General features: G+C 46.0%; 1 protein-coding gene and 1 long non-coding RNA gene across 2 annotated transcripts; both read right to left on the minus strand.

Moving 5' to 3' along the window:
* Positions 1–1,153: 1,153 nt before the first annotated feature.
* Positions 1,154–5,341, minus strand: LOC128404115 (uncharacterized). Its single transcript, XR_008328065.1, has 3 exons — positions 5,219–5,341; positions 4,938–5,068; positions 1,154–3,113 (listed from the first exon to the last, which is right to left on the minus strand). It is a non-coding gene; the product is annotated as an uncharacterized LOC128404115 (long non-coding RNA).
* A 622-nt stretch (positions 5,342–5,963) lies between these two features.
* Positions 5,964–11,011, minus strand: LOC128404144 (uncharacterized). Its single transcript, XM_053369535.1, has 3 exons — positions 10,707–11,011; positions 8,480–8,905; positions 5,964–6,835 (listed from the first exon to the last, which is right to left on the minus strand). The coding sequence occupies exons 1-3, from the start codon at positions 10,777–10,779 to the stop codon at positions 6,504–6,506; spliced, it is 831 nt and encodes a 276-aa protein (XP_053225510.1). The 5' UTR covers positions 10,780–11,011; the 3' UTR covers positions 5,964–6,503.
* Between the last annotated feature and the right edge of the window lie 15,778 nt (positions 11,012–26,789).

Here is a 26,789-nt window from a genome sequence, read left to right on the forward strand (position 1 = left end):
TCAACAGTGTCTTTAGCTATACAAGCCTGTAGTATCTGGTATCTGGAGGTAGCATAGCTGTCAACGTTTCCCTTTTTTAAATGGAAATTCCCTTATTCTGAATAGGATTCCTCATAAGAAAAGGGAAAAGTTGGGAGGTAGAATGCCTCTGTCAGTGGAAGGTCCACATTTCCACTAAGAGCGTTCAACAACTCCTCCTCCATTTTGAATTTACCTAACACCCTTTCTAAGGGACCCCATTTAAGAGTCGTCTTGTGAGCTTCTGGAGGCAAGTTTAATCTTCATTGAGTGGTAAACTTCTTTCTCTTCCCTCCAGACATTTTCTGCTACAACTCCCATCTGCCCCTGCAGTCAGAAGGCCCAATCATCTGAAGGCAATCAATCAATCAATAGACTTTATTTGCATAGCCGACAGGCCATAGCATCGAAGGACAAACACCGACAAAAATACATTACAAATATAGATACCATAAAATCTTATGACCTATTAAAACCTTAGGTAGAAACTGGATTATCATTCATCCATGACCCTCTGTCCCATGGGTGGCGGCCTTTTCTCTGGTAGATTGTTCCAGGTCGGTTAAGTAAATAGACCAGCCAAATTGCAAGATTATAAGTATTAAATATAACCTCGGAGGGATGGTCAGGACAGGGAGAAAGATAATAATAACCAGATGCAGATAAATTAATAATCTCAATACTTAAAACTTGGCAGAGGTAATAAAATAATAGTAGTAAGACATAATGATAATAATAATAAGATCCTAGGCGAGGAATCCGGGTGACAACACTGATGTCATTCAGATAGCAGCTCTCAGTCTCATTGCTCTCTCGATAAATTTGGCAACCTTCTCTGTTGTCGAGCTGTTCTGGTCGGCTAGGAGTGAGAACAGTTTGGCTTCACAAGAGTGGCCTGGGATGGCAGATAGGAGCGGCGTGATGGTCTCGTCCCTGAGATCTTTATATAGGGAGCAAGACAAGAGAACGTGTGACACAGTCTCTACGTAGCCAGCTCCACAGGGGCAGAGCCAGTTCTCGAATAAATTTTTTTGAAATCTACCTTCAAGAACAGCTGAGGGTGACATATTTAGTCTGGCCAGTGTAAAGCATCTGAAGGCATATATTTTCTTTATTTCAAAAATAAATACATCAGTTAACACTGTAGTGCCTGAGGTTTCAAAAGATACATTTGTATTATTATTATTTGCAGAATTTATATACCGCTTTTCAGGGAGACCTCACAAGCAATTTACATAATATTATAACAACAATAAGCATCACATTTTAAAAAAGAATAGTTATAATAGATATAATATAATAATAATAATATAACTTCTTCATTTGGAAGAAAAGCTGTTGCTACTTCAGATGCCCTCAACTGTCCCATTACAACTGGAACATCCCATTTTCCCACACAGCAGCACAGTGGCCCAGTTTTTCGCCTTGACATGTTGGAGGCTATGCATTTGGTAGCACCTCAAAGCGGTTTGCAAAAGATAAAATCGAGGAAAAAAATACAGCCTGCCTTTAAAAAAGACAAAAGTTAAAATACTGAAACAGATTAAAAGTGATGTTGTTGTTCAGTGTCTTTATAAACGACAGTGAAGGCACCTGCTTGAGTTCTACAGGCAGGGAGTTCCAAAGTGCAAGCTTTGCCATGCTATAGGGTTGAGTTCTTACACACACAGGGCTGATATTGTGGGACACCTGTACTAGTGCAATTCTGCCAATTGAAGCAGATGAGTGGGCATATGTGAGGTAAGGCGGTTTTGTATGTAAACTGCTCCCAAGCTGTTAAGGGCTTTATATACAGGCAACTCTCAATTTGCATGGGGATTGTGTTCTGGGTCATCTCGCGCTGCAGTGCAATGCAGCCCAGCCCAATCCAACCCCATTATGCGCTCTTACCGCCCACTATGCCCTGTTATAAGGGACGCGGGTGGCTCTGTCGGTTAAACCACAGAGCCTAGGGCTTGCCAATCAGAAGGTCGGCAGTTCGAATCCCCGCGATGGGGTGAGCTCCCGTTGCTCAGTCCCAGATCCTGCCAACCTAGCAGTTCTAAAGCAAGTGCAAGTAGATAAATAGGTACTGCTCTGGCGGGAAGGTAAACGGCGTTTCCATGCACTGGTTTGCCAGAAGTGGCTTAGTCATGCTGGCCACATGACCCGGAAGCTGGACGCCGGCTCCCACAACCAATAAAGCGAGATGAGCACTGCAACCCCAGAGTCGGCCACGACTGGACCTAACGGTCAGGGGTCCCTTTACCTTTACCTATGCTCCGTTATGCCACCACCCCATCAAGGTGTTGCTTTGATCATGCACAAAACAGCCGTTGCCAGTCCTAATATGAACACCTTGAAGTTGGCAGGACATCGGCCAACTGGCAACCAGTGCAGAGCTCTGAAAAGGGGGCGCTTGTGCTGACAAAGCCACACACCTATCAGTGATCATGCTGCAGCATTCTGCAACAACTGCAGCTTCCATATCAAGAGAGGAAACCCGCACGTTGCAGCAATCCAGTCTTGAAGTATATGAACTACTGTGGCAAGGCTTTCATGGTCTGGGTATGGCTGTAGCTGTCAAAATAGCTGCAGTAGATAAAAGGCAGCATTTGCCCTGAAATCTCTAACAATGGCTTTATGTAGATATGAAATAGAACCCCAGAGAGTGGTTCTGCCTTCACAGCTGGAGAAAGCAATGTTTATGAAGATCAGTTGCTAAAAGCAAAGACTCAGGCAGCATTTCCTCTTTATAAGGGTCCCAGGAGGGGGAAATGAGCAAAGCAAAATGATGTTTCCAGCAGCTTTTCCATTGCAGCCACAGGATCAGAGAAATCAGAGAAAAGTTCCTCTACTTGATTTTCACCTTGGCCCATGAGCTTTTTCGGACAGTGTTCTCAAACCAGGTGGAGGTGGCGGTGTCGGCCATCTCCCCCAGCTTGTCTGGCAGTCACTTGGTTTTTTCAGTCGGGTCCTCAGCTCTGAATCCAGGATAGCTAGCTGCAGTCACAGCTGCAGTCACAGGCATCGGGGGCAGACGCGGTGCAATCAGAAATGGAATCATAGGCTGGCGGTTCTGAGCACAATGTACCTTCTCCTCCATTCCGGTCAACCTGCAGGTGGAGGAGAAAGAGGAGCAGTTAAACAACACGGTACAGGAGACTGTGGGAAGCAGCTCCTGAAAGAGCATTGGAGCCCACCTAAACCACCAACTCAGCCACAAATTCAGCAAAAGGCAGATGACTCAACTATATCTCTTAGTTCAAGTGTTTAGGGATAGCTTAAGGTCCGTGAATAACCATAGGTCAGAGGTCCTGGGCCCTAAGGAAGTCAGATTATCCTCCACCAGGGCCAGGGCCTTCTCAGTGATGGCTCCGACCTGGTGGAATGCTCTGTCCCATGAGACCAGGGCCCTGCAGGATTTAACCTTCTTCCGCGGGGCCTGTAAGACAGAGCTATTCCACCTGGCTTTCAATTTGAACTTAGCCTGAACTTTTATTCCCCTTCCTTCCCTCCCCCTCCCCTTTTTATGAAGATTCCCCGCTCTGGGATCCCCCAGCTAATTCTCCCCTGGTCTCCTTGCTGGCCCAAATAGGACTAATTTAGCCAGCTAGCCCTGGTGATCATCTAATGTTTATTGGATGGATTTCCCCCCTAAATTGATTTTTGAATTCTGAATTTATTGATATTCATGTTTTATACTGTATTTTATGCTGTTTTGTTGTTGTTGTTGTTGTTGTATCAATTAAGTGTTTTAAATTTGTTGTTAGCCGGTTTTCTGAACTGGGAAGGGTGGGGTATAAATAAAATATTATTATTATTATTATTATTATTATTATTATTATTATTATTATTAGCTTAATTGTGATGAGAGATCCAGGAACCTGTAATAACAGTTTGGCTGTGCTCTTCTGCTTTAGTCAGACAATATTGTTTTAATTCTATTAGAATTTAACGTTTTGGGCCAACAATATACCGTATTTTTCGCTCTATAAGACGCACCACGCTCTATAAGACGCACCAGACCACAAGACACACCTAGTTTTTGGAGGAGGAAAACAAGAAAAAAAATATTCTGAATCTCAGAAACCAGAACAGCAAGAGGGATCGCTGCGCAGTGAAAGCAACGATCCCTCTTGCTGTTCTGGCTTCTGTGATAGCTGCACAGCCTGCATTCGCTCCATAAGACGCACACACATTTCCCCTTACTTTTTAGGAGGGAAAAAGTGAGTCTTATAGAGCAAAAAATACGGTAATCAGTATTTTAGAAAGAGAGAAGAATAGATTTTCTTTTGGTGCGGGGAGTCACCAAACGATGGAGGAAATCGAGGCCAGACATTTTTCAGCCTGAGGCAAAGGAGCAGATGGTGCCGCCACCCCTCATTAAATGTACAGAAGTCTGCCAGTTAAATCTGACTTTGAAACCGGCCGCAGGGCACTGCCCTCTACTGCACCTGTGGGAAGCAGGATAACTTATGTGGGGGGCAGTCGTCACAGACTCTTGAGAGCCAGTGTGGTGTAGTGGTTAAGAGCGGTGGACTCGTAATCTGGTGAACCGGGTTCGATTCCCCGTTCCTCCACATGCAGCTGCTGGGTAACCTTGGGCTATTCACACTTCTCTGAAGTCTCTCAGCCTCACTCCCCTCACAGAGTGTTTGTTGTGGGGGAGGAAGGGAAAGGAGAATGTTAGCTGCTTTGAGACTCCTTAAAGGGAGTGAAAGGCGGGATATCAAATCCAAACTACTACTACTACTACTACTACTACTACTACTACTCTTCTTCTTCTTCTTCTTCTTCTTCTTCTTCTTCTTCTTCTTCTTCTTCTTCTTCTTCTTCTTCCAAAACCCCTGAAGTCTCTCACTACTCTTGAGATGGCGGTGACACATAACAATAGCACCGAACCATCACCCCTTATTTTCTTGACATACGCATCTCACCTGGACCTCGTCATAGGTAGGGGGGCTCATTGCTGTACTGTCAGGTGCAAAAACCATCAAAAGGCGGTTCATCATTGGGTTCTCGGGTGGCGGACGGTACACCATCTCCTCTTGTGCCACAGAGGGAATATCTGCAGAGTACAACATGAGACATGTTCTTTAGTCCTTGGCAATGACCAATCCCTGTCTTCCAGGATACACAAATGGAAGGTGAGAACATATTTGGCAGGGAGCCTTCATCACAGTTGAGATGGAAGGAAGAGTAATAGAGAGGGTTCTACCTGTGTTCCTCTGATTGGATTTCCCCACCTCATAACACCTGCAGATCACCACCAAAATACATATAAGGGGTACAAGAATACCCAGTATGATACCCCATTGGATATTTTGTGGAATGCTGCCTGGAACAAAAAAAAGAATAAAAAATAAGAACCTATTGGAACAAGAACATAATAGCTGCTGCCAAAGTGACCTCTGCCCCAACATGTGACCAAGAGCAACTGAATACATAACAGAGAAGAAGTGAAAATGCCAATCGGTTTCATTTGTAGGGAAATTCCATAACGGCCAAAGTCATGTTTGTAAGCTCCTTCACATAATATTTCTCCTACGATCATCTGATAATTGTCCTTAGCATAAAATGAATTGTCAGCTCGTCCCATGAGAAAGCCAATCTATCAATATGACAAGGGGTCATTAAGCTGTTCACATGTTTTCTCAGAGAGGTCTTTAACTGAACTTTACGAGGGTGGGAAATTAGAGAAATTCTGAGTTCCTGGTTCTGGTTGTTTCACTTACATGTTTAAAATGCTACATTGAGAAATGGTTGCTGGTTATTGAAAGCTTTGGAAAACTATATTTTGTTAGGGGCTGCCATCCCTGCCCCCATTGATCACCAACTGCCCTAACTCCGCCTCCACCTTCATGCCAACCCCTACCCACTTGCAACCACACTATGGACCTCACCCTGGTAACCATCCCTCATGGTTGATTCAGCCATTTTGCCATACCTCCTTCCACCCCCAGCCCTCCCATCACAGCTCCTTCTACCCCACCTCCCTGCCACCCCAACCCTGTGGCCCATCCTCTCTCCATGATCCTACCAAAATTCCCCTATGTCCACTCCATCACCCATTGCTCCAGTCCCCAAATACCACTGCCTGGAGCAGAGGGGAACGGAAGAGCAGAAAGTCTTTCTCGCTTTAGCTGCAGGCTGCTGAGAGATTGACGGTATTTTAAAGGGTGAAGCACCCCCAGTTTCCAGCCTCAATTCTATGGAAGGCCTGAAAGGGACTCACTGTCTTAAACCCCAGAAAACCATTGCTGCTAGTCCGTGTAGACAATACTAAGCCAAATAGGCCAGTGTTCCGACTCTGTAAGAAGCAGCTTTCTGTGTGCCTGAGAAATTGTGTGTGCAACTTTCAACAGAAGTCGGATGTTTTCCATTCGTGTTTTCCTTCAGGTTTTTTAAAAAAATGTTCTGCATCCCTGTGCACTTGTCCTTGAATCTCCAACCCTTAAGGATATCGTAATTGTTCACTGGCCCAAGCAGCATCGCTGGATAATTTAGGGTGGGAGGAAAGATTGCTCACCTTCATGACTTTCAACTTCAAGACGTTCATAATCCTGGCAGATTCTGCGCAAGTCAAACCAAGCTGTCTTTTGATCTGCCGGACTGCGGACCAGGCAGGTGATGATGGAATGGGAAGAGTCTTTTCTCCAGGAGACATGGAGATTCCTGCCGTTGTCAGAAAATGAGAAACTATCTAAAGCTCTCACCTTTTCCCAGGAGATATTGTACGTTCCTGCTACATATGTCTGGCACTGCAGGGTCACATCACATCCCTTTGGAGTCTTGATCAAATCATAATAGGAGATCCTGGGTGGTGGTGCTGGATCTGTTCAACACAAAAGTCATGTGAGGTTTGTGCCTCATTGGCTGTCACTAAGTGTGTAGGGCAGCAATGGGGGAACCTCAGGACCAGGGGAAAATGCACCCCTCTGGGCCTCTGTATCTGGTCCATGGGACTCTCTCAAGGCCACCCCCAGGCTGTTAAGATTTTTACCCACCCAAGCTGCTCAGTAGTAGCACTATGGTTGTTTATATCATGTGAGTGTCTGAGAGCATGAGACAGAATGTCTCAGGATTGTTGGAGAGTTTTGTTTCGCTTCTGTGTGTGATGCTGTTCTGTACTGCTGCTGAGAGAGCACAGACATGCTGCTGGATTCTTAGTATATAGACTGTAAATAAAGTAGTTTAGAGCTACTGATTGTCTCTTTCTTCTGCAATGAGATGCCAGAAGATGAGCGTGCTCCTCTCTGGAGAGAGGGGTCGCTTACCACCTGTCTCTCTGGACTGAGGAAGATTTACAGCCAGAGAGTGACCACCGGAGAGATGTCTTGGGAAGGTTACCACCTTCCCGGGCGTTTTTCCAACACAGGCATCCCCTCTGCTCCACACTTTGCTTGAGTGTGATTTGCCTTGATGGAATAATACAATCATAGAATTGCAGAGCTGGAAGGGAGCCCAATGATCATCTAGTCCAAGTCCTACAATGCAGAAATCCCAGCCAACTAATCCCTGGCGGCTGGACATTCAGCTTCTGCTTAAAAGCCCCTAATGAAGGGGACATCCACCACTTTCCCAGGGAGACCATTCTACAGTCATTCTACCTCTGAAGGTTCTTTATCAGAATATCTTTTATTGTCATTTAAATCCTTTGGTTTGTGCCTTCCCCTCTGGAGCAGCAGAAAACAAGCTTGTTACTTTTTCTACACCGTATCCCTTCAGGTATTTGAAGATGGCTATCATCTCACCTTTCAGTCATCTCTTTTCCAGGCTAAATAGTCCCAGCTCCTTCAATATATCCTTCAACTCTGAAAATGATGCTTGCTTGGATGGATGGATGGATGGATGGATGGATGGATGGATGGATGGAGGGTTAGACATCAGTGTGAGTTTGAGAGGCTGTGTAGATATTGGCCAACTCTACAAAGGTAAGAGTCGCATTCTTTACTCCGCCTACTTTCCCCCCTCCCACCACCACCATGTGGCCCCAAGAAGATTCCCTAGGAGGAATTGTGGCCCTCAGTCTGAAACAGAGGTGTTGATGTGGGCCCCAGATTGTGGGTGCTCAGTGGCGTGCTTGCGTGCGATGTGATGTCATGACATTATGTCGCATGCACAGCGCTCCGCCTCCACTTCCCTCTGCCCCCTGCCGTGCCTCCGCTGACTCACCAGCACCATGGCGGTGACCGGGCCAGGGCCTCTGCCCTGGGGCCTCTGCCCTGGGCCCACTGAGGCTGCAGATGCGCCCCGTCAAGATGGTGCCTATGTTGCTTTGTGTGACATCGCACGCACGGCACGTTTTTGTCACCCAGCTGGGCTCCCACAGTGGAAATTCTGTGGGTCCCGAGGCACCCAGGGCCCATCAGAGATGGTGCCTATGGTCTGAAAAAGGCTCCCCATTTCATCCGATGACTATCCTTTTCCATGCTCAGCTCCAGCACAAACTCAAGAATGGAGAAAAACAATTGCTTACCGTAAAGAGTCACATTAAAAAAGTGGTCTTCAAACTGTTCTGCATCAAACCAGACACGAGCTTTATAGATTACAGCATCCTGCCTCTCCATCTTCCTGATTATAAGAGTGGTCCTGTTAGCCATCAGCAGCCGACGTCCAAATATGTGCCCCAACATTACATTAGTCACAAAATCAGTTTCCCCAAAGAACCTATGACCTTGTAGGTTCATCCTTGTTGCTAGCCACATGCTGAAATTTGACTCCTTCAGCTTCCAATCTCTGAATTCACAAAGGCGATAGGGTGCTCCGCTTACAGGGCTAATGACGTCCCATTCGATTTTCTCCACTGGTTTTCCCGGGGGGACCTTTACAGGAAAGGAGACCTGTCCTCCCACGACTCCCTTCACATGCTGGGATGCATTCATCGATGCTTCACCTGAAGTGCCTTTGGGGAAGCAAAGAGGGGCGCCATTGTTGTTTGCATATGGAATTTATACCCCACTTTTCCTCCCAGAGGCGGGGCTAGTTGCTCCAGCACCCAGAGCAGCGCACATGTTGGGTACCCCGCGGGGGCAGGGCTAGCCGCCTGCGGGCATGGGGCTAGCATCCCAGGGGGGTGCACTCCCCCTGGAATGACACCCGGGGTGGGCTTCAAGGGCACCCACCACACCCCACTTTCTTCACCAGTGCTTCCTCCTACAATTGAAAATATTTTTTTGTTTAGTAATGATATTGGAAAGCTGTTACATGCAAATACAAGGAAACTCAGAAGGGAGGGACTAGAGGAAGTCAATCAATATGTACATAAGGTTGGGCTTTTAAAGAATTAAGTTCGTTTTTATCGTTTATTTGTTATGGTGGTGGGTAGGATGATGTTTCTGGTATTGTTTTCTTCTTTGACATGCTTTTTTTGTTTTTGTTTGTTCTGTTATGTGATATTTGTTATAATTGTGGAAAACCTAATAAAAAATAAAAATAAAAATGAAGGAGCCCTAAGCAACATCTCTGTCCAGAATGTCAACGTGGGGGAGTCATTTTCAAAACAGTTACAGGCCACATTTATATCAAACTCTCCAACTTTTCTGAGATAAAAATAGGGGCGTTCTATTCAACATCTGTCTCACCCCCTATATATATGCACTGCCAATAAGGGGAAAAGGGCAGGCCTGGCTGAGCTGCCCTACTGGGACTTACTTTTAAGCAAACATGCAGTAATAACAATAATAATAACCCATATGGTGGGTTTCCGAAGCCACTCGTCAAACAATAAAAACATCCTAATAAAGGGCTGCCTTCTGATGTCTTCTAAAAGTCAGGTAGTTGTTTATTTCCTTGACATCTGCTGGGAGGGCATTCCACAGGGCAGGCGCCACCACCAAGAAGACCCTCTGCCTGGTTCCCTGTAACTTGGCTTCTCGCAGTGAGGGAACCGCCAGAAGGCCCTCAGAGCTGGACCTCAGTGTCCGAGCAGAACAATGGGGGTGGAGATGCTCCTTCAGATATACTGGGCCTTTGAGGCTGTTTAGGGCTTTAAAGGTCAGCACCAACACTTTGGTATTTGGTGCTTTGAAACATACTGGGAGCCAGTGAACATCCTTTAGGACCGGTGTTGTATGGTCCCAACGGCCACTTGCGGTCACCAGTCTAGCTGCTGCATTCTGGATTAGTTGTAGGTTCCAATTTAAAGGAGAGGTTGTTTCTTAGCTTTAAAGGAGAGGAAGGGGAGCCCAGGTAGCAGGAATGTTATGGCCCCAGCTTAAACCACAATTTCCCATGGCACAGAAACAAAGTGGGATCGCTTATTGTTATCCACGAGTGCCAGGGCTAAATAGGAGCACTCAGAGACTCTGTTATATAAGACATTCAAAGTCGTAACATTTTCTACCATCTTTTGAAGGGCTAAAAAGAGGACACATTGGCCGACTTCTACATTTAGCTACCGATCACTATGACGACTCAACCCATGAAAAAGAGGGTGTGTCCTGGAAAAAGAGGACATCTGGCAACCCTAAATTGTTCCCCCAGAAAAGGATCCTATGATCATTGTTGGTGCTGAGGTTTTCTTAAGAGATCCCCCTTTCCCCACACAGAACTACAATTCCCAGAGTGGTTCAACAACCGATCTCTCTTCCCAATGAACACTTTAAAGGCTGGAAGCCTTTCAGGTCCCATTCTGATAGATTTGGCTTCAACTGAGAACTGAATGGAATTCCTACCTCCATACCCACCAGTTTTGAAGGACTTACCAAAGGAAGAAGAGATCAGTAGGACAAAAGTGAGAAGGACAGGAAGGCTTCTGTGAGTGACATCCATTGCCATTTTTGTCGGGTGACGCAGCAGGTCTTGGACGTGGTTCACAGAGTGAGTGGCAAGCGGAACGGAGTTGGTTCACCCTGATTGCAGTACACTCCTTGGATTCTGCTCTCTGAAAGTAGCAATGCGGGAGAGAGGCTGGCGATGTCAATAAAAGTTTTCTACTGTCATTTCAAGTCATTCCTTCAAGCAGGAAATCCTCTGCCAAGCCCTTCAAGAGAAATCTGGGGTTAGCGAGTACATATCAGTTACGTCACCTCCTTCCATGAAACCACGTGACCCCAGTTGAAAAGCATCTGTGGAATATCAGCAACATTTAACCCTTAGGCAGCCTTACTGTCCAATAAACATAACGAGCTTTCAGATCTGCTCTCTGTTTTTAAGTGACGCTGTATATCTTTCCCTCTCACTTTTCGCTCCTTGGCTTTGAAGCTACTTACTGTTGAAACCAAGCAGCTGCTTTTATTATTTTGCGGTTACTTCTCCTGCCTTTTAAATGGTTTATTACCCAGAAACTCCCCACCCCAGGAGAAACACTTGTGAAGAGCAGCATTTATAAATGTTGTTAATCTGTGAATTAAAGCTGCCCTAAACCTTTTTGCAAGCCCTCTCAGCTCCAAGTTGCTCCAAGTTATTTTCTCCTGTAAAGGGAGGGTCCACGCAACAGCTGTGATTGCTAATAGCTTTCAGCAAGAACCCCTCCTCTTTTTATTTTCTGTACACTCTTCTAAAGCCACTCCAGTTAACGGTCCTCCTGTGTGATTGTGGAAGTGAGTTCAGTGTAAAATGAATTATGCATTGTGTGACGAAAGGCTTTCTCTTACCCTTCAGGTTGTAGGATCTAAATTAACAAGAATTGGGCCTTAAATTAAGCGTCAGTTGTGCTCTGAGCCCCAAAACCCATCCCTCATGGAAATAAAGACAGTCTTTATTTAGAGACAGAATTTAGTTTAAATGTTAATGGCAAATTTTGGCCACAACTTTATTGAATACACAAATGTGACTCGTATTGACTTAGGCATTGGTATCAAAACTATAACTGGCTCCTGCCCCACCCTTCAGGAAGCCTGGAAGGGTAAACAACCAGCAGGGGGATCTCCGACAGTGTATATTGACTGGGTTCCCGGGGGTCCTGGCATGGCCATAGCCCCTCTCCGGGCTTCGGATGAGATCCAGACGCTCAGATTCCTTTGACGGAACACCCTATTCATTGGAGGGGCAGGTGATGGCCGCACCTCCCCTCCCCACATTCCCCTAAACCAATGCCTAACCGCCAAACCGTACAAAGTTGTGACGATTGCTAAGAGGTAGGCAAAAACCAAGTGGCCACAGCCAATCTGCCACATTGGGAAAAATTCCTACCCGGCCCGCGTTCCAAAACTGGCGACCAACTGAAGTGCAAAGCAAGACCAAAGGTAAAGGTAAAGGGACCCCTGACCAGTAGGTCCAGTTGTGGCCGACTCTGGGGTTGCGGCGCTCATCTCGCTTTACTGGCCGAGGGAGCCGGCGTACAGCTTCTGGGTCATGTGGCCAGCATGACTAAGCTGCTTCTGGCGAACCAGAGCAGTGCACAGAAAAACCATTTACCTTCCCGCCGGAGCGGTATCTATTAATCTACTTGCACTTTGACATGCTTTTGAACTGCTAGGTTGGCAGGAGCAGGGACCGAGCAACGGGAGCTCATCCCCATCGCAGGGATTTGAACAGCTGACCTAGGCTCTGTGGTTTAACCCACAGCACCACCTGCGTCCCTCACAAACATGGATACAAGTATACAAAAAGAGAGCAATGTTGCTAGCGGTACCTATTAATCTACTTGCACTTTGATGTGCTTTCGAACTGCTAGGTTAGCAGGAGCAGGGACCGAGCAATGGGAGCTCACCCCGTCATGGGGATCCGAACCGCCGACCTTCTGATTTGCAAGTCCTAGGCTCTGTGGTTTAACCCACAGCGCCACCTGCGTCCCAAGGCCAAGCATGACCTAATTAAAGGGTGGGTGGGCGGGTGTTCAGCAGTGTGAAGTAAAAGGAGGTTCCTACATCACACTGCCAACCCCCAATCTTTGCCACGATGCTGATTGGCTAAAGGCCAGTGGCATAACGGTGGCACCACTGGCTTGGAGCAGGGCAAGCCCCACCCACAAGCCAGTTGGGGAAGAGTTTCAGGGGCCGAGCACAACATGGACCCTCTGTTAGGAGGATCCAACATGTCAAGCCTGTGCTTGCATAAACTCTGTGTGGATGAGGAGAAAGACAGTCCCTCTCAGGTTGTTGTGAGGTGTATATCTCAACACGCATGCATGTCCAGCAGGCTGGTGTATTCAGCAAAATCAAATCAAAATATTTATTCGGCTTTACACCCATCATGAAACACAACACAACAAATCAAATCAAAACAAATCAAATCAAATAAAACAGCGGACTCGTACAAGCCACAATTAGTATAACACAGTTCACAACTCACAAGGACAGATATTAGCCATTAGTATTTCAAAGTCGGCGTCTTCACCTTCACCCTCACAAGCCGGCAATTTAGGTCTATAAGGAGACTACCGGTAAGCAACACAGTCCGTTCCTTTGAAGTCCTACTCCCACCAGGACTAAGACTAATATAAGTTTCTCCTTCAAAGCTTATCGCAGGGCCCACCGCGGGTCGGTCTCAGATGAAAGGGAAACTCCCAAAGGCCTCACCTTAAACAGGGGAGTTTCTCTTCGTGCCGGAGGTGCAGGTCCGAAGCACACAAGTTTGGCACCACCCAGATCAATCCAAAGCAATCCTCCTTCGTCAAACTTAATTAAAATCTGGCATCACACCAGTGGAGAGTCCAGCAATTACTTGTCTAGCAAAATGCAAAACTAAGGTAAATAACTTACTCCAGCGGTTGTAAAATCCAAATCAGGAGAAGAGGTCGGAGAGAACTGGAAGGAGGAACCTTACACGGTGGCCATCTTGGAAAGGACCCCCCACTGGTGTATTCAGCAATCAATTCCGAGAGGAAATCTCGGCATGGGTGTCTGTCGTGAATATGTGTTTACCCTTAATCTTATGCTCCATAAACAAGTCACACACTCCAGGTATTAAGGAATACATGAAATGAAGAGAGACAGGATATATAGATGCTGCTTCAGGGAGACATGGGTATGGGGGCAGCAAATCATCCAATACATACGCACCTTAGACCTAAAGCGTAAAAGAGTCTCTGACTACTCCAAAGTCCAGAGAGTGGTTGCAACAATGTGCCACAGACCCACACTATAAAGAGTGAAAATAAAGGAGGGAGATTTATATATTTGATCTTGTAACCTAATGGAACACAAAATTAGGGATTAGAATGAATGTGAGAACTCTTTTACTCCTTGGTGCCATATCTGTACAGAACCCAGTTCTTTTTTTACAAGAAGGCATTATTAAACTTTGCTGGCACACAGCAGACTAGTTTGTGGATATTTTGCATTGTGCATTTGGAGGTCATGATATTTACTCATACCATGGTTGTAGCCATGGGTTTGTAGCTTTTGCTTTTTGCTTTTTTTGGCCAAACTCTCTTTCGAAGATGCCCAATTTACAGGCTCCTCTCTTAGCTTGTGGAAGTGACTTAAATACATGGACAATGCATTTTGTGATTAAAAGGCTCCCTCTCATTAGAGCTGCACACTGGATTCGGCCAAGGCACAAACCAATTTGGGCATCTTTGGAGGGACTCAGGTGTTGGAAGATATGGTTAAAGAGATCCACATATTGTTGCGGGTCGAGGTGGATGGAGCAGGGTGGGCATTGCCTCAATAACTGAGATGGACCAGTGGTCTGACTCATTAAAAGGCAGCTTCCAGTGTTTGGGAAATGATGGTTAGCATCTGTCTTTCTTTGACTTTCAACAGAAGCATGGAGGTTTCCCATTCCTTCTTTTCCCTAGATAGGTGTGTGTTTTTTTAATGCTCTGGGTGCCTGGGTGCCTCTCCTTCAATCCTTCATCTTTAGGGGTATCCCGAGCATCCAAAACACCCTCATGATTCAGAACTTCTGGATAGCAATTGTTGGGATACTGCCAGGGAGACGGAGGCATCAGGCAGGCCCCCAGCTGGCTCCAGCCACCGGCCGGCAGCCGGACGATCACCAGTCTCCCTTGGAACAGCATCAATCAGTGACATGAGCCTCAGATACATTTAGAGACCCGTGGACGCTCTATCAGCAGAGTGAATAAATCTTCTCACAGCAGAAGTGGCGGACAGAGCCATGTGTAAGCATTATTTTTCAAGCGTTTATTCAGCATAGTTCAGGAACAAAGGAAAACATGTCTGCTTCCCTTCGTCTCCAGCAAAACAGCAGCAAAGCAAAAGCAATATACAAAACGGAAATTCCCAGCAGACTGCTGGAATGTAAACAGGCATGTGACACACAACAGTCATGCCTGTTCCCTGTTAAGGTGGAACGGAACTATATCCTAACAGCAATGTGAAGGTTAGGACATCTTTCTCTCATTCAACGCTTGTGTCAAGTCAATTGAGGCTTCGTTTTGATCCGCAGGATTGTTAGCCAAGCACGTGAAGGTGGAGTCAGGGGAGCCTTTTCTCCAGGAGACACAGAGTTTACTGCTGTTGGACAAAAGCTGGTACTTAGATGAACCTCCTGCTGAGGCCCTGGAAAGATTGCCTCTTTCCCAGGAGATATGGTACTTTCCCTGACGAGGTACCTGACACCACAGGGTCACATTGCAGTCTTCTCGAGTATTGGAGTACACACGATAGAATATCCATGGTACTGGCACTGGCTCTGTTCAACACAAAGAGAAGTCATGTGAAGTTTGTGCCTCGGTGGCCATTGCTAACTGTGCTGGGCAGTGACGGAGAGACACGGACCCTCCAAGCATCCTTAAGAGGATTGCGTCCTGTGGCACTCCACACACCAAGGAGTGGCACAACGACATCTCCCTCCCTAGTGCCACCCTCTGTCCCTGACCAGAGATAAAGGAGCACAGCCATTTTCGGGCTATGCCCTGTATCCCCACATCGGTGAGGCGGTGGTCCAGAAGATCATGATCAACCATGCCAAAGGCTGCTGACAAATCTTAGAGAATCAGCAGTCCCGACCCGCCTCGATCCAGTTGTCTATAAAGATCATCTGTTAGTGCGACCAGAGCCATCTCAGTCCCAAAACCAGGATGGAAACCGGACTGAAATGGATCTAAAGCTGATGTTTCCTCCAGAAACCTACCAAGCTGTTCAGCAACCGCTCTATTGTCAGGGAATGGTCTGGATCTGAAGAGTGGGGAATGCAGTTGCAGGCAGATCAGCCTCTCTCAGAAGAGGAGGGGGAATATTCGCGCATCCTCTGCCTCCCGCATTTTCAGAAACAGAGAGACAGGCAGACACAGGCACAGAAGCTGAACAGATTAGGGAGGAGCTACCCAGCTATGAGATAATGACAAGAGATCCTTAAGGGAGGGGTAATTGGGAGATGCAGCAACTGAGAATGTGGGGAAACCCCCCTCCCCACTCAGAGGTCTGAATGTATCAGAGAACAAAGGAGGCAGAGAGGGGGAGGAATTTTCCTTTGGAGCGCTCCTTGCTGCGGAAGTAGGGAATCGGATTCAGAGTAAGCAACTGCCCTCCTTGCGGAGAGCTGTGTATTTTGTGACTGCAACATGAAACCGTAATAAAAGGACTATAAATCTGTCAACTGCTCATTAATTCTTATCTGTGAAGTTACCCAAGGGAGGGGAGGACTCTCTGAGCTTGAGAGCTGTAAGATAGACACGTAGAATGAGCACATGAGTCAAAGCAAAGAAGTTCTAGTAAAGACTGTCCCCCAAATATTCCTAGAGTGCTCCCCGACCCCTTTGCTGGAATGTTTCCTTTCAGTCTGATCCATTTATAGCATTTCCACCCCTCTTTTTCCTGCAAGGAGTTCAGAGTGATATACCTGGTTCTCTCCATCCTTGCTTAATCCCCACAATGACCCTGTGAGGTAAGTAAGGCTGAGAGGCAGTGACTGGCCCCCAAGGTTACACCCAGTGAGCTTCATGGCTGACTGGGAGGATTCGAATTTGCAGATGGGAGGATCAAATTTGCAGATGACACCAAACTGGGAGGGGTGGCTAACACCCCAGAGGACAGGATCACACTTCAAAATGACCTTGACAGATTAGAGAACTGGGCCAAAACAAACAAGATGAATTTTAACAGGGAGAAATGTAAAGTATTGCACTTGGGCAAAAAAAAATGAGAGGCACAAATACAAGATGGGTGACACCTGGCTTGAGAGCACTACATGTGAAAAGGATCTAGGAGTCTTGGTTGACCACAAACTTGACATGAGCCAACAGTGTGACGCGGCAGCTAAAAAAGCCAATGCAATTCTAGGCTGCATCAATAGGAGTATAGCATCTAGATCAAGGGAAGTAATAGTGCCACTGTATTCTGCTCTGGTCAGACCTCACCTGGAGTACTGTGTCCAGTTCTGGGCACCACAGTTCAAGAAGGACACTGACAAACTGGAACGTGTCCAGAGGAGGGCAACCAAAATGGTCAAAGGCCTGGAAACAATGCCTTATGAGGAACGGCTAAGGGAGCTGGGCATGTTTAGCCTGGAGAAGAGGAGGTTAAGGGGTGATATGATAGCCATGTTCAAATATATAAAAGGATGTCACATAGAGGAGGGAGAAAGGTTGTTTTCTGCTGCTCCAGAGAAGTGGACACAGAGCAATGGATCCAAACTACAAGAAAGAAGATTCCACCTAAACATTAGGAAGAACTTCCTGACAGTAAGAGCTGTTCGACAGTGGAATTTGCTGCCAAGGAGTGTGGTGGACCTCCTTCTTTGGAGGTCTTTAAGCAGAGGCTTGACAACCATATGTCAGGAGTGCTCTGATGGTGTTTCCTGCTTGGCAGGGGGTTGGACTCGATGGCCCTTGTGGTCTATTCCAACTCTATGATTCTATGATTCTATGATTCTATGATTCTATGAACCCTGATCCGTTTTCAGGTCCTAGTCTGACACTCTAAGCACCACACTGGATGTATGCTTTCTTTGGTGCAGCATAGAGGTGTGTGCATGCATGTAGAAGCTACCCTACTCTACAAAGTTATAATTCACATTCACATTTAGCTGTGATTCCTGCAATTGGGCCAGATGACCTTCCAACTCTACAATTCTCAGATTAATTTCTCCCTCCCTTTTTTTGCCTCTGATCCCTCCAAGCTCTGGCATGTAGCCCACCAGAAAATTGCCCAAGAGGGAATGTGGCCCCTGCCAAGCTGAAAAAGCTTCCTCACTCAATCCCATGGCCATCCTATTCCATGCTGAGCTCCACCCCACAAACTGACAGGGATGGTGAAATTAATGACTTACCGTAAACAGCAAGGTTAAATTTGTGCTCTTTAAACTGCTCTGCATTAAACCAAACACGCGCTCTATAAATTCCAGCATCCTCTTTCTCCAGAAAACTGATATTCAGCATGGTCCTATTAACCAATGCCAGCCGATCTCTAAACAAGTGTGTGCCATTTAAATCCCCACAAAATATGGTTCCATTGTGGCGTTCAGTCCAGTCACTGAGATTTGCCCTCATCCTCAACAGGTTCTCAGCAGTCTTCTCCTCCAGTTGCTTAGACCTGCTGCTGATATCTGACTGCTCCAGTTTCCCACCTTTGACCACAGCAAGGGGACAGGGCTTTCCATTTGTGGGGTGAAAGAAGTCCCATTCGATTTTCTCTACTGCTGCTGCAGAGGATAGCTTTAAGGGAATGTAGACTGATCTATTCAGGACTCCGTTCACCTGATGGGGCGAATTCTCAGCTGCTTGCCTTAAAGTGCCTTTAAGGGAGTAAGAAAATATTGGTTATTTATTGAATTCATACCACACCTTTCCTCCTAAAGAAGCCCAGAGCAGCAGACCTATCTGCAACCCAAGAATTTAAAGGAGGTAAAGGTAAAGGGACCCTAACCATCAGGTCCAGTCGTAGCCGACTCTGGGGTTGCAGCGCTCATCTCGCTTCACTGGCCGAGGGAGCCGGCATACAGCTTCCGGGTCATGTGGCCAGCATGACTAAGCCACTTCTGGCAAACCAGAGCAGCGCACGGAAACGCCGTTTACCTTCCCACCGGAGCGGTACCTCTTTATCTACTTGCACTTTGACGTGCTTTCGAACTGCTAGGTTGGCAGGAGCTGGGACCGAGCAACGGGAGCTCACCCCGTCGCAGGGATTCGAACTGCCGACCTTCTGATTGGCAAGTCCTAGGCTCTGTGGTTTAACCCACAGTGCCACCCGCATCCCTTTAAAGGGGGTAGGACACTCTTAAAAATAAATAAATACATGAGCCCATCTATGCCATACATTCAATCCTTGGAGTCGATTAGTTTAAATGGACATGTTTTCCCCCTGCCAAAGAATTCTGGGAACTATAGCTCATTAAGGGTGCTAAGAGTTGTTAAGGAGTCTCCCAACCATTCTCTTCATAAAGTTGCAATTCCCAGAGGGTCTAGCAGTCAATAACTCTTCCCGGCGCAAATTTCAAAGGACAAATTTCAGTTTCTGTATCGTTTCAGAAAGTGCGATTTTGAAAGATTCAGCTTAAATGCAAACTGAATGGACTGTCTCCTTCTCCACCTACATGCCAGCACTGAAGGACTTACCAAAGACAGAGAAGGTCACTAGGCTGGAGGTGAGAAGAATCAGGAGGCTTCTGCAAGTAACCGTCATGTTCAATCCTCTCTGGGTATGCAGTGAGCCTTTGGTGCGGTGTGTCCCATAGAGTGCATAGAGGGGCAGAGTTGGACCTCCCCAATTGAAGCCCACTGCTTGGGCTCTGATATCTGGTGGAAACAACACAGGAGAGTTGCTGGTATTGCCAGCAAGAGTTTTATGCAGGAATAAGAAACTCTGCGCTAGGCACACATCAGCTTCACGATGCGTTCAAACATGGAAGCAGCTGTCAAGCCCTTGAAGAGAAACCTGAAGATCGTTTTTTGAGGCTGAGGACAACTTAAATACAAATGGTGTGGCATATTTTCTCTTCTGTGGAATTCCTTGACAGCAATATGAAACTTATGAGTCAGCGGTAAACAATCCTGAATCCCTGATCAGGATCATCATCCCAGGAACACCATTGGTTTTTAGACCTGTTCCCTCTATTTTTAGCGATGTTGCATATCATTTTTCCTGTTTCACTCACTGGCATTGATACTTACCTCTGTTGAAACCGGGGTGCTGTTTCCATTATTCTGTGCTTGATGTTTCGTTGTATGGAAGTTTCCCCTAGAGGAAGCACTGTGATTGGGCAGCAGAGATCAGTAGGCTAAGGGTGAGAAGGTTGCAGAAGCTTCTGTCAGTGCCATTCCTGGTTGCTTCTTGCCAGGTATGCAATGAGCCTTGGATGGTACAGAATGAGAATTGTTAGGTTGGGGAGGGACCAAAAGGGTCATCTAGTCATTAAGAAGAACTTCCTGACAGTAAGAGCTGTTTGACAGTGGAATTTGCTGCCAAGGAGTGTGGTGGAGTCTCCTTCTTTGGAGGTCTTTAAGCAGAGGCTTGACAACCATATGTTTCCTGCTTGGCAGGGGGTTGGACTCGATGGCCCTTGTGGTCTCTTCCAACTCTATGATTCTATGATTCTAGTCCCACCCACAGCAATGCAGGAATCCCTGGCAGATGGCCATTCAACCTCTGCTTGAAAACCTCCAATGAAGGAAGCAGTCCACAGAATGGGTAGGGGGCAGGAGTTGTCTCTCTCTACCTTTGGGGGCTGCTTTTTGCAGGCAACAAGACAAAAGAGGTTCTGGAGATGTCACCTTCACCTACAGGGTTCTGCTGTCATTTTGAGGCATGGGAAGATACACCTCAGCTTCAACATGTTAGTCATCAAGTATTAGGCATCCGGGAATCTGATTCCCCCACGGCAGGCGGCCAGGGATAAATAGACAAGAAAAGCTCTTACCAAAGTCTTTTATTCAATATTCACAAAGAGAGGCTTAGAAAGTCAGCCTCTTGGAGTAATGGCATTGCTCAGAGTAATCCCCTCCCTACCTTCCCATCTCAGTCGTCAACAGCACACCCCCCCTTACAGTGGCTGCTTAAGACCACTTGTGTCTTAGCTCTTTACTCTCCTGCTTTCAATGCTCGCCGGGTTCTGGGAGAAGGGGATCTGGAATTCTTTCTAGTGACAACATGTCAGCCAGCTGCTCCAGCTCTGCTTCCCGCCCACACCTCTTCTCCCATTATTTCCCAGCTTTGCCCCTCATCTATCTCTGAGCCGTGACCTTCTGCAAACCACTGTTGTAAATCTATACAGTGATACCTCGGTTTAAGAACAGTCCTGTTTACAAACGATTCGGTTTACGAACTCCGCAAAACCAGTAGTAGTGTCCTGGTTTGCGAACTTTACCTCGGTCTAAGAACGGAATCTGAACAGTGGAAGGGCACCAGCGGTGGGGGGCCTCATTATGGAAAGCGCACCTTGATTTAAGAATGGTCTCGGTTTAAGAACGGACTTCCGGAACAGATTAAGATTGTAAACCAAGGTACCACTGTACTGTCTTCCTCTTCTCTGGAAGTTTCAGGAGGAGGGACAGGACGGTCTCCACCATTCCTCCTCAGTCCGGTCCCTGACATCAGGCTATTGAAGAGGAATGTGGGGTGATTTTGGGGTTGCAAGAACCATATGACCTATTTCCTCTTCCATGCAATCACATGACAGCGATTCCAAACTGTGAGTCAGAGATCAGCAGTGTGTAACCCTCAGTCAGCCTCTCTATCCCATCAACAGAATGAATATTTAGATGTGCACCCTCTATTTTTTATTTTATTTTTAAGAAATGCTGTGCCTCTTTCTGCCCTGTTTTCCTCTCTGTTGTTCGTACTTATTCTTGCTGAAACTGGGCTGCCGTTTTATTATTTTGTGGTTTTATTACACAGAAGTTCCCCCAGAGGAAACACTGCGATAGAGCAGCATTTATAAATGCTGATATTCAATAAGTAAAGCATTTCTAAGGTTTCCTTCACACTTCCTGAAACAGCCCCTGAAAGGAAATAGAGCTTTCCTTAGAAATCTGCACTACTTCAAATTCTGCAGAGCATTTCTCTAACCGACAAATGTCTACAAAATTGTGTAAAATTGTGTAATTTCAGGAAAAAGTGGGCCTTAGAGTTCATGGATGAGTGAAAGCAACACGCAAAAGAGAGCCTTCTGGGAAGTGATATATAATGAACTAAAAAAAATGTTGAAATATACATTTGTTAAAAAACCAGAAGCTTTTTTGTTAGGAATGGTTGGAAATGAAATAAATAGAAAGGACCATAAATTATTTTTATATTCAGTAACAGCAGCAAGAATACTACTGGCCCAAAAATGGAAGCAGGAAGAATTACCATCGACAGAAGAATGGAGAATGAAATTAATGGACTACGCAGAATTAGATAAATTAACAGGAAGGGTCCGAAACCTACGAGATCACAAGTTTACCAAGGACTGGAGTAAATTTGTGGATTATATGAAAAGCATATGTGATACGCAAATAACGTTTGTGGGTTTACAGGAAGCTTTGAGAAGAAATAATATTAGAAACACTGTAAAAAAGGGAACAAGGGACTAGGTTTATTTAAAACAGAAGGCAATGTTAAATTTAGAATTGCGGATAGAAGATTAGAAAACGGAAGATTCGCGGATGAGCTGAAGGAAGTCAAAAATATGTATTTGTGACAATATGGAAAATGTATGTTCAAATCTTATATTGGAAATTGAATAAAAATAATTTTAAAAAGAAAGAAAGAAAGCAACACACAAAAGGAAGGGAATGAAATAGAGTGCTTTGCAGCTGTATTTTCCACTAGCATCTGGTATCTGGAGGTAGACTGTTTCTATAAAGGGAAGGTCCACATAACAGTCGCCATCCCTAAAATCTCTTGACAACAGCCACTCCTGTTTGAATACTCCCAATGCTCTTTTGAAGCCATTGCATTTAATGGTTCTCTCATGTGATTATAGAAGCGAGCTCAATATAAATGAATTTATGCATTGTGTGGTGAAAGGCTCTCTTTTATCTGCTGGCTTGTAGGAGTCAAATCATCTAGAAAGTGGGTTTAAATTAAACTTTAATGTGCACTTGCATAAACTCTCTGTGGATGAGGAGACAGACAATCCCTCTCAGATGGTTGTGAAATGTATGTCTGAACCCACATGCATGTTCAGCACTTGTGTTTATTCAAGGATTGGATTCTTGTGCTGGAGTCGGTATTCATGACTGTTATGAATATGAGTTTAGCCTTAACCTTATGCTCCATAAAGAAGTCATGCACTCCAGGAGATAATTTTTGTTGTTGGGATTCATCTGTCTTGAGAAATAGTGGTGAAGTCAAAATGCAGCACTAAAATGGCCTCCCTGGGGTGCAAGCCTGGGCAGTATGTACAGAGGTCCTGTGATGCCCAGATGACAAGACACCCCCAGCCCCCCAGGCCTTGCTGATGCTGAGGTCCAAAGAAAAGTAGAGCAATACGTTTGGCACCAGTTGCAGGGTTTGCTGGAAGGAGGTGTACAAAGCACCATCCAACTGCCTTAAGGATTTTGCTCTAGATTTACCCCTTAGCCTTTCGTCTCCCAAAGATCTTTCTTAACAACCCATCTATTAAGTAGTGGGTTGACAAAGCAGACGACGCAGAGATTTCTCCAAGTAGTTCTTTATAAATAAGCTGGAACTGAACTGAACTGAACTGAACTGAACTGAACTGAACTGCTCAGCCGGCCTGCTTTTATAGGCAGCCTGCTGTCAACATTGTAACAACAACAACCCAGGGTTTCCCGCCTAAATTAACTGACGTGGACCTGAGTGAAAACTATATACACAATACCCCTGGTGGCCAGGGTGAGAACTTCAATACAGTGGTACCTCTGGATGCGAACAGGATCCGTTCCAGAGCCCTGTCCACATCCTGAAAGGAACATAAGATGCGACTGCAGGCCGCATTTTGTGGCTTCCGCGCATGCATGTGACGTCATTTTGAGTGTCTGCGCATGCGTGAGCGGTGAAACCCGGAAGTAACGCGTTCCATTACTTCCGGATCACTACGGAGCACAAACTGAAAACGCTCAACCTGAAGCGTATTCATCCTGAGGTATGACTGTACTTAACACCATCTCTCTTCCCAGTGCAAAATTTCAGTTCCCACATTGTTTCAGAAAGTGTGGTTTTGATAGATTCAGCTCAAATGCAAACGGAATGGAATTTGTCCCTCCTTCCCTCTCTGCCTGCACAAAGGAAGAGAGGATCATAGAATCACAGAACAGTAAATTTGGAAGGGACTTTGAGAGTCATCTTAATCCAACCCCCTGCAATGCAGGAATCTCTACTAGCTCATATGTGAGAAATGGCCATCCAATCTCTGCTTAAAAACCTCCGAGGAAGGAGAGTTTTGTTGTTTCCCTTGCTCCCTAATCACTAGTTGCCCCACAGAAACATAAAGAGTATATGTTTGAGTAAACATACTCTCACTCCGGGCTTTTTTCCACTTGGAACTCTCTAGAACAGCGTTCCAGCACCTCTCAGCTGGGCCCCAGAAGTGTGGGGAGAGACTTGATCAGCCTCAGCAAAGCTGCCTTTGGGCTCTGAGGTGGGTCTTCTGAGATAAGTGCATTCTGGCACCTTTTTCTCTAGGAAAAAAAGCACTGCTCTCATCAAATCCACACCATGGAATAAACAGGAGGGAACACGGTGCTATGGGCTTAAAGGTAAAGGTAAAGGTACCCCTGCCCGTACGGGCCAGTTGTGTCCGACTCTAGGGTTGTGCTCCCATCTCGCTTAAGAGGCCGGGGGCCAGCGCTGTCCGAAGACACTTCCGGGTCACGTGGCCATGGTGACGAAGCTGCTCTGGCGACCAAGCACCAGCGCAGCACACGGAAAAGCTGTTTACCTTCCCGCTATAAAGTGGTACCTATTTATCTACTTGCACTTTGACGTGTTTTCGAACTGCTAGGTGGGCAGGAGCTGGGACCGAACGACGGGAGCTCACCCCGCCGCGGGGATTCGAACCGCCGACCTTACGATCGGCAAGCCCTAGGCACTGAGGTTTTACCCACAGCGCCACCCGCGTCCCTATGCTATGGGCTTATTCATTTGCAAATAAAATTAAGTTATGACATATTACAAACACTCCTCTAGGAACTTTCACGCTGTGGAATTATTTTCCAGAAGAGGGTTTTGCAAGACTTTTGAATACCGGTAACCTAAGCTGGATTTTAAGGAGCCAGAACTTTGTAGAGCCTATTTTTCCACGGTGATAAAAATAGAAGACAAAGAAGATTGAACACAAGTATTAAGTGCACTTGACTGAGGATGCTTCATCTTTGACCACATGAGGGCACTCCTACACTACAATGAGTAGAGAAAATACAGCAAGTCAAACAATATTTTTTTGGGGGGGGTGGAACTGAGGATGACATGAAGAAATAGACCCAGTAATTAGGAGAGACTGTGCTTCCTAATCTCTCTCTCTCTCTCTCTCTCTGTAGTCCCTAAGCTAAGGAGGTAAAAACTAAGCTACTCTACAAGGATAAAATTCACAGTTTTTGCCCTCCCCATTTCCCCCTCTGCCCCACAGTGTTTGTCCTGTGGAGTGAGTGGGAGGCTGGAGTTGATTCACCTTGCTTGCAACCCAGCCCTTTTGGCTCAGCTCAGACAGAACAGATTATCATAATGTCACGAAGCGGTGCGGTACCTGCTAATATTTCAGGGCATAAGAAGCCTTACGGGACTTTATGTGGCCCAGGACCCTCGTACCTACGGGACTGCCTCTCCTGGTCTGCCCTGCGGAGGAACTTAAGGTCCACAAATGACAACACTTTGGAGGTCCCAAGTTGCAAGGTGGTTAGATTGGTCTCAACTAGGGCCAGGGCCTTTTCAGCACTGGCCCTGACTTGGTGGAATGCTCTGTCACAAGAGACCAGGACCCTGCGGGACTTGACATCTTTCCGCAGGGCCTGCAAGAAAGAGCTGTTCTGCCTGGCCTTCGGTTTGGACTCGGTCTGACCCTCTATGTTTTCCCTCCCCTTATGGTTTTGATTTATGGGCTACTTTTAAAATGAGGCTGCATTTTAACCTGTATATTAAATTGTCCCGTCCCCCATTATGTTTTTACTGTAATTTTTACTGTTGTTAGTCGCCCTGAGCCCGGCTCTGGCTGGGGAGGGCGAGGTATAAATAAATTATTATTATTATTATTATTATTATTATTATTATTATTATTATTATTATTACACTTCTAGCATCCTAGCTGTCAAGCTGTTATGTACTAAGCTTAGATCCTACAACAATAGGCTGGTAGGATCCTAGAATGCAACAACCTGATTGGCCTGTAGCAGGAGCATAGCTGTCAATGTTTTCCTTTTTTTAAGGGAAATTCCCTTATTCCGAATAGGATTCCTCGCAAGAAAAGGGAAAAGTTGACAGCTATGTCCAGGAGGGAAGCAGAATCAACCAGGACCCATTGTTTAAATAATCCCCGTGACAGGGCAAGCTCCCATTGCTCCTGCCTACCTAGCAGTTTGAAAGCACGTCAAAGTGCAAGTAGATAAATATCTACCACTCCAACGGTAAGGTAAATGGCATTTCCGTGCACTGCTCTGGTTCGCCAGAAGTGGCTTAGTCATGCTGGCCACATGACCCAGAAGCTGTACACTGGCTCCCTCGGCCAGTAAAGCGAGATGAGCGCCACAACCCCAGAGTCGGCCACGACTGGACCTAATGGTCAGGGGTCCTTTACCTTTATTTTTTTGTAGGAATAATAGGCATACCATAAGTAGAAAAAAAATACTTTATTCATTTCAAAAACTTATATACCACTTAACACCACAGTCCCTGTGCAGTGTAGAAGAAGGTTCCAAAAGATACAATAGAAATAAATATCAATTTGAGATGAAAATAATATTGGAAATGCTGCCGAAATGCAAAGTTCTTCACAAAGGAAGGTGAAATTCAGCAGAGAGGAAGGGAGCAGCTCTGATCTCAGCCAGAATTGAGTTCCGAAGAGCC

This window comes from Podarcis raffonei, chromosome 16 (assembly GCF_027172205.1).
Source record: "Podarcis raffonei isolate rPodRaf1 chromosome 16, rPodRaf1.pri, whole genome shotgun sequence".
Taxonomy (NCBI): domain Eukaryota; kingdom Metazoa; phylum Chordata; class Lepidosauria; order Squamata; family Lacertidae; genus Podarcis; species Podarcis raffonei.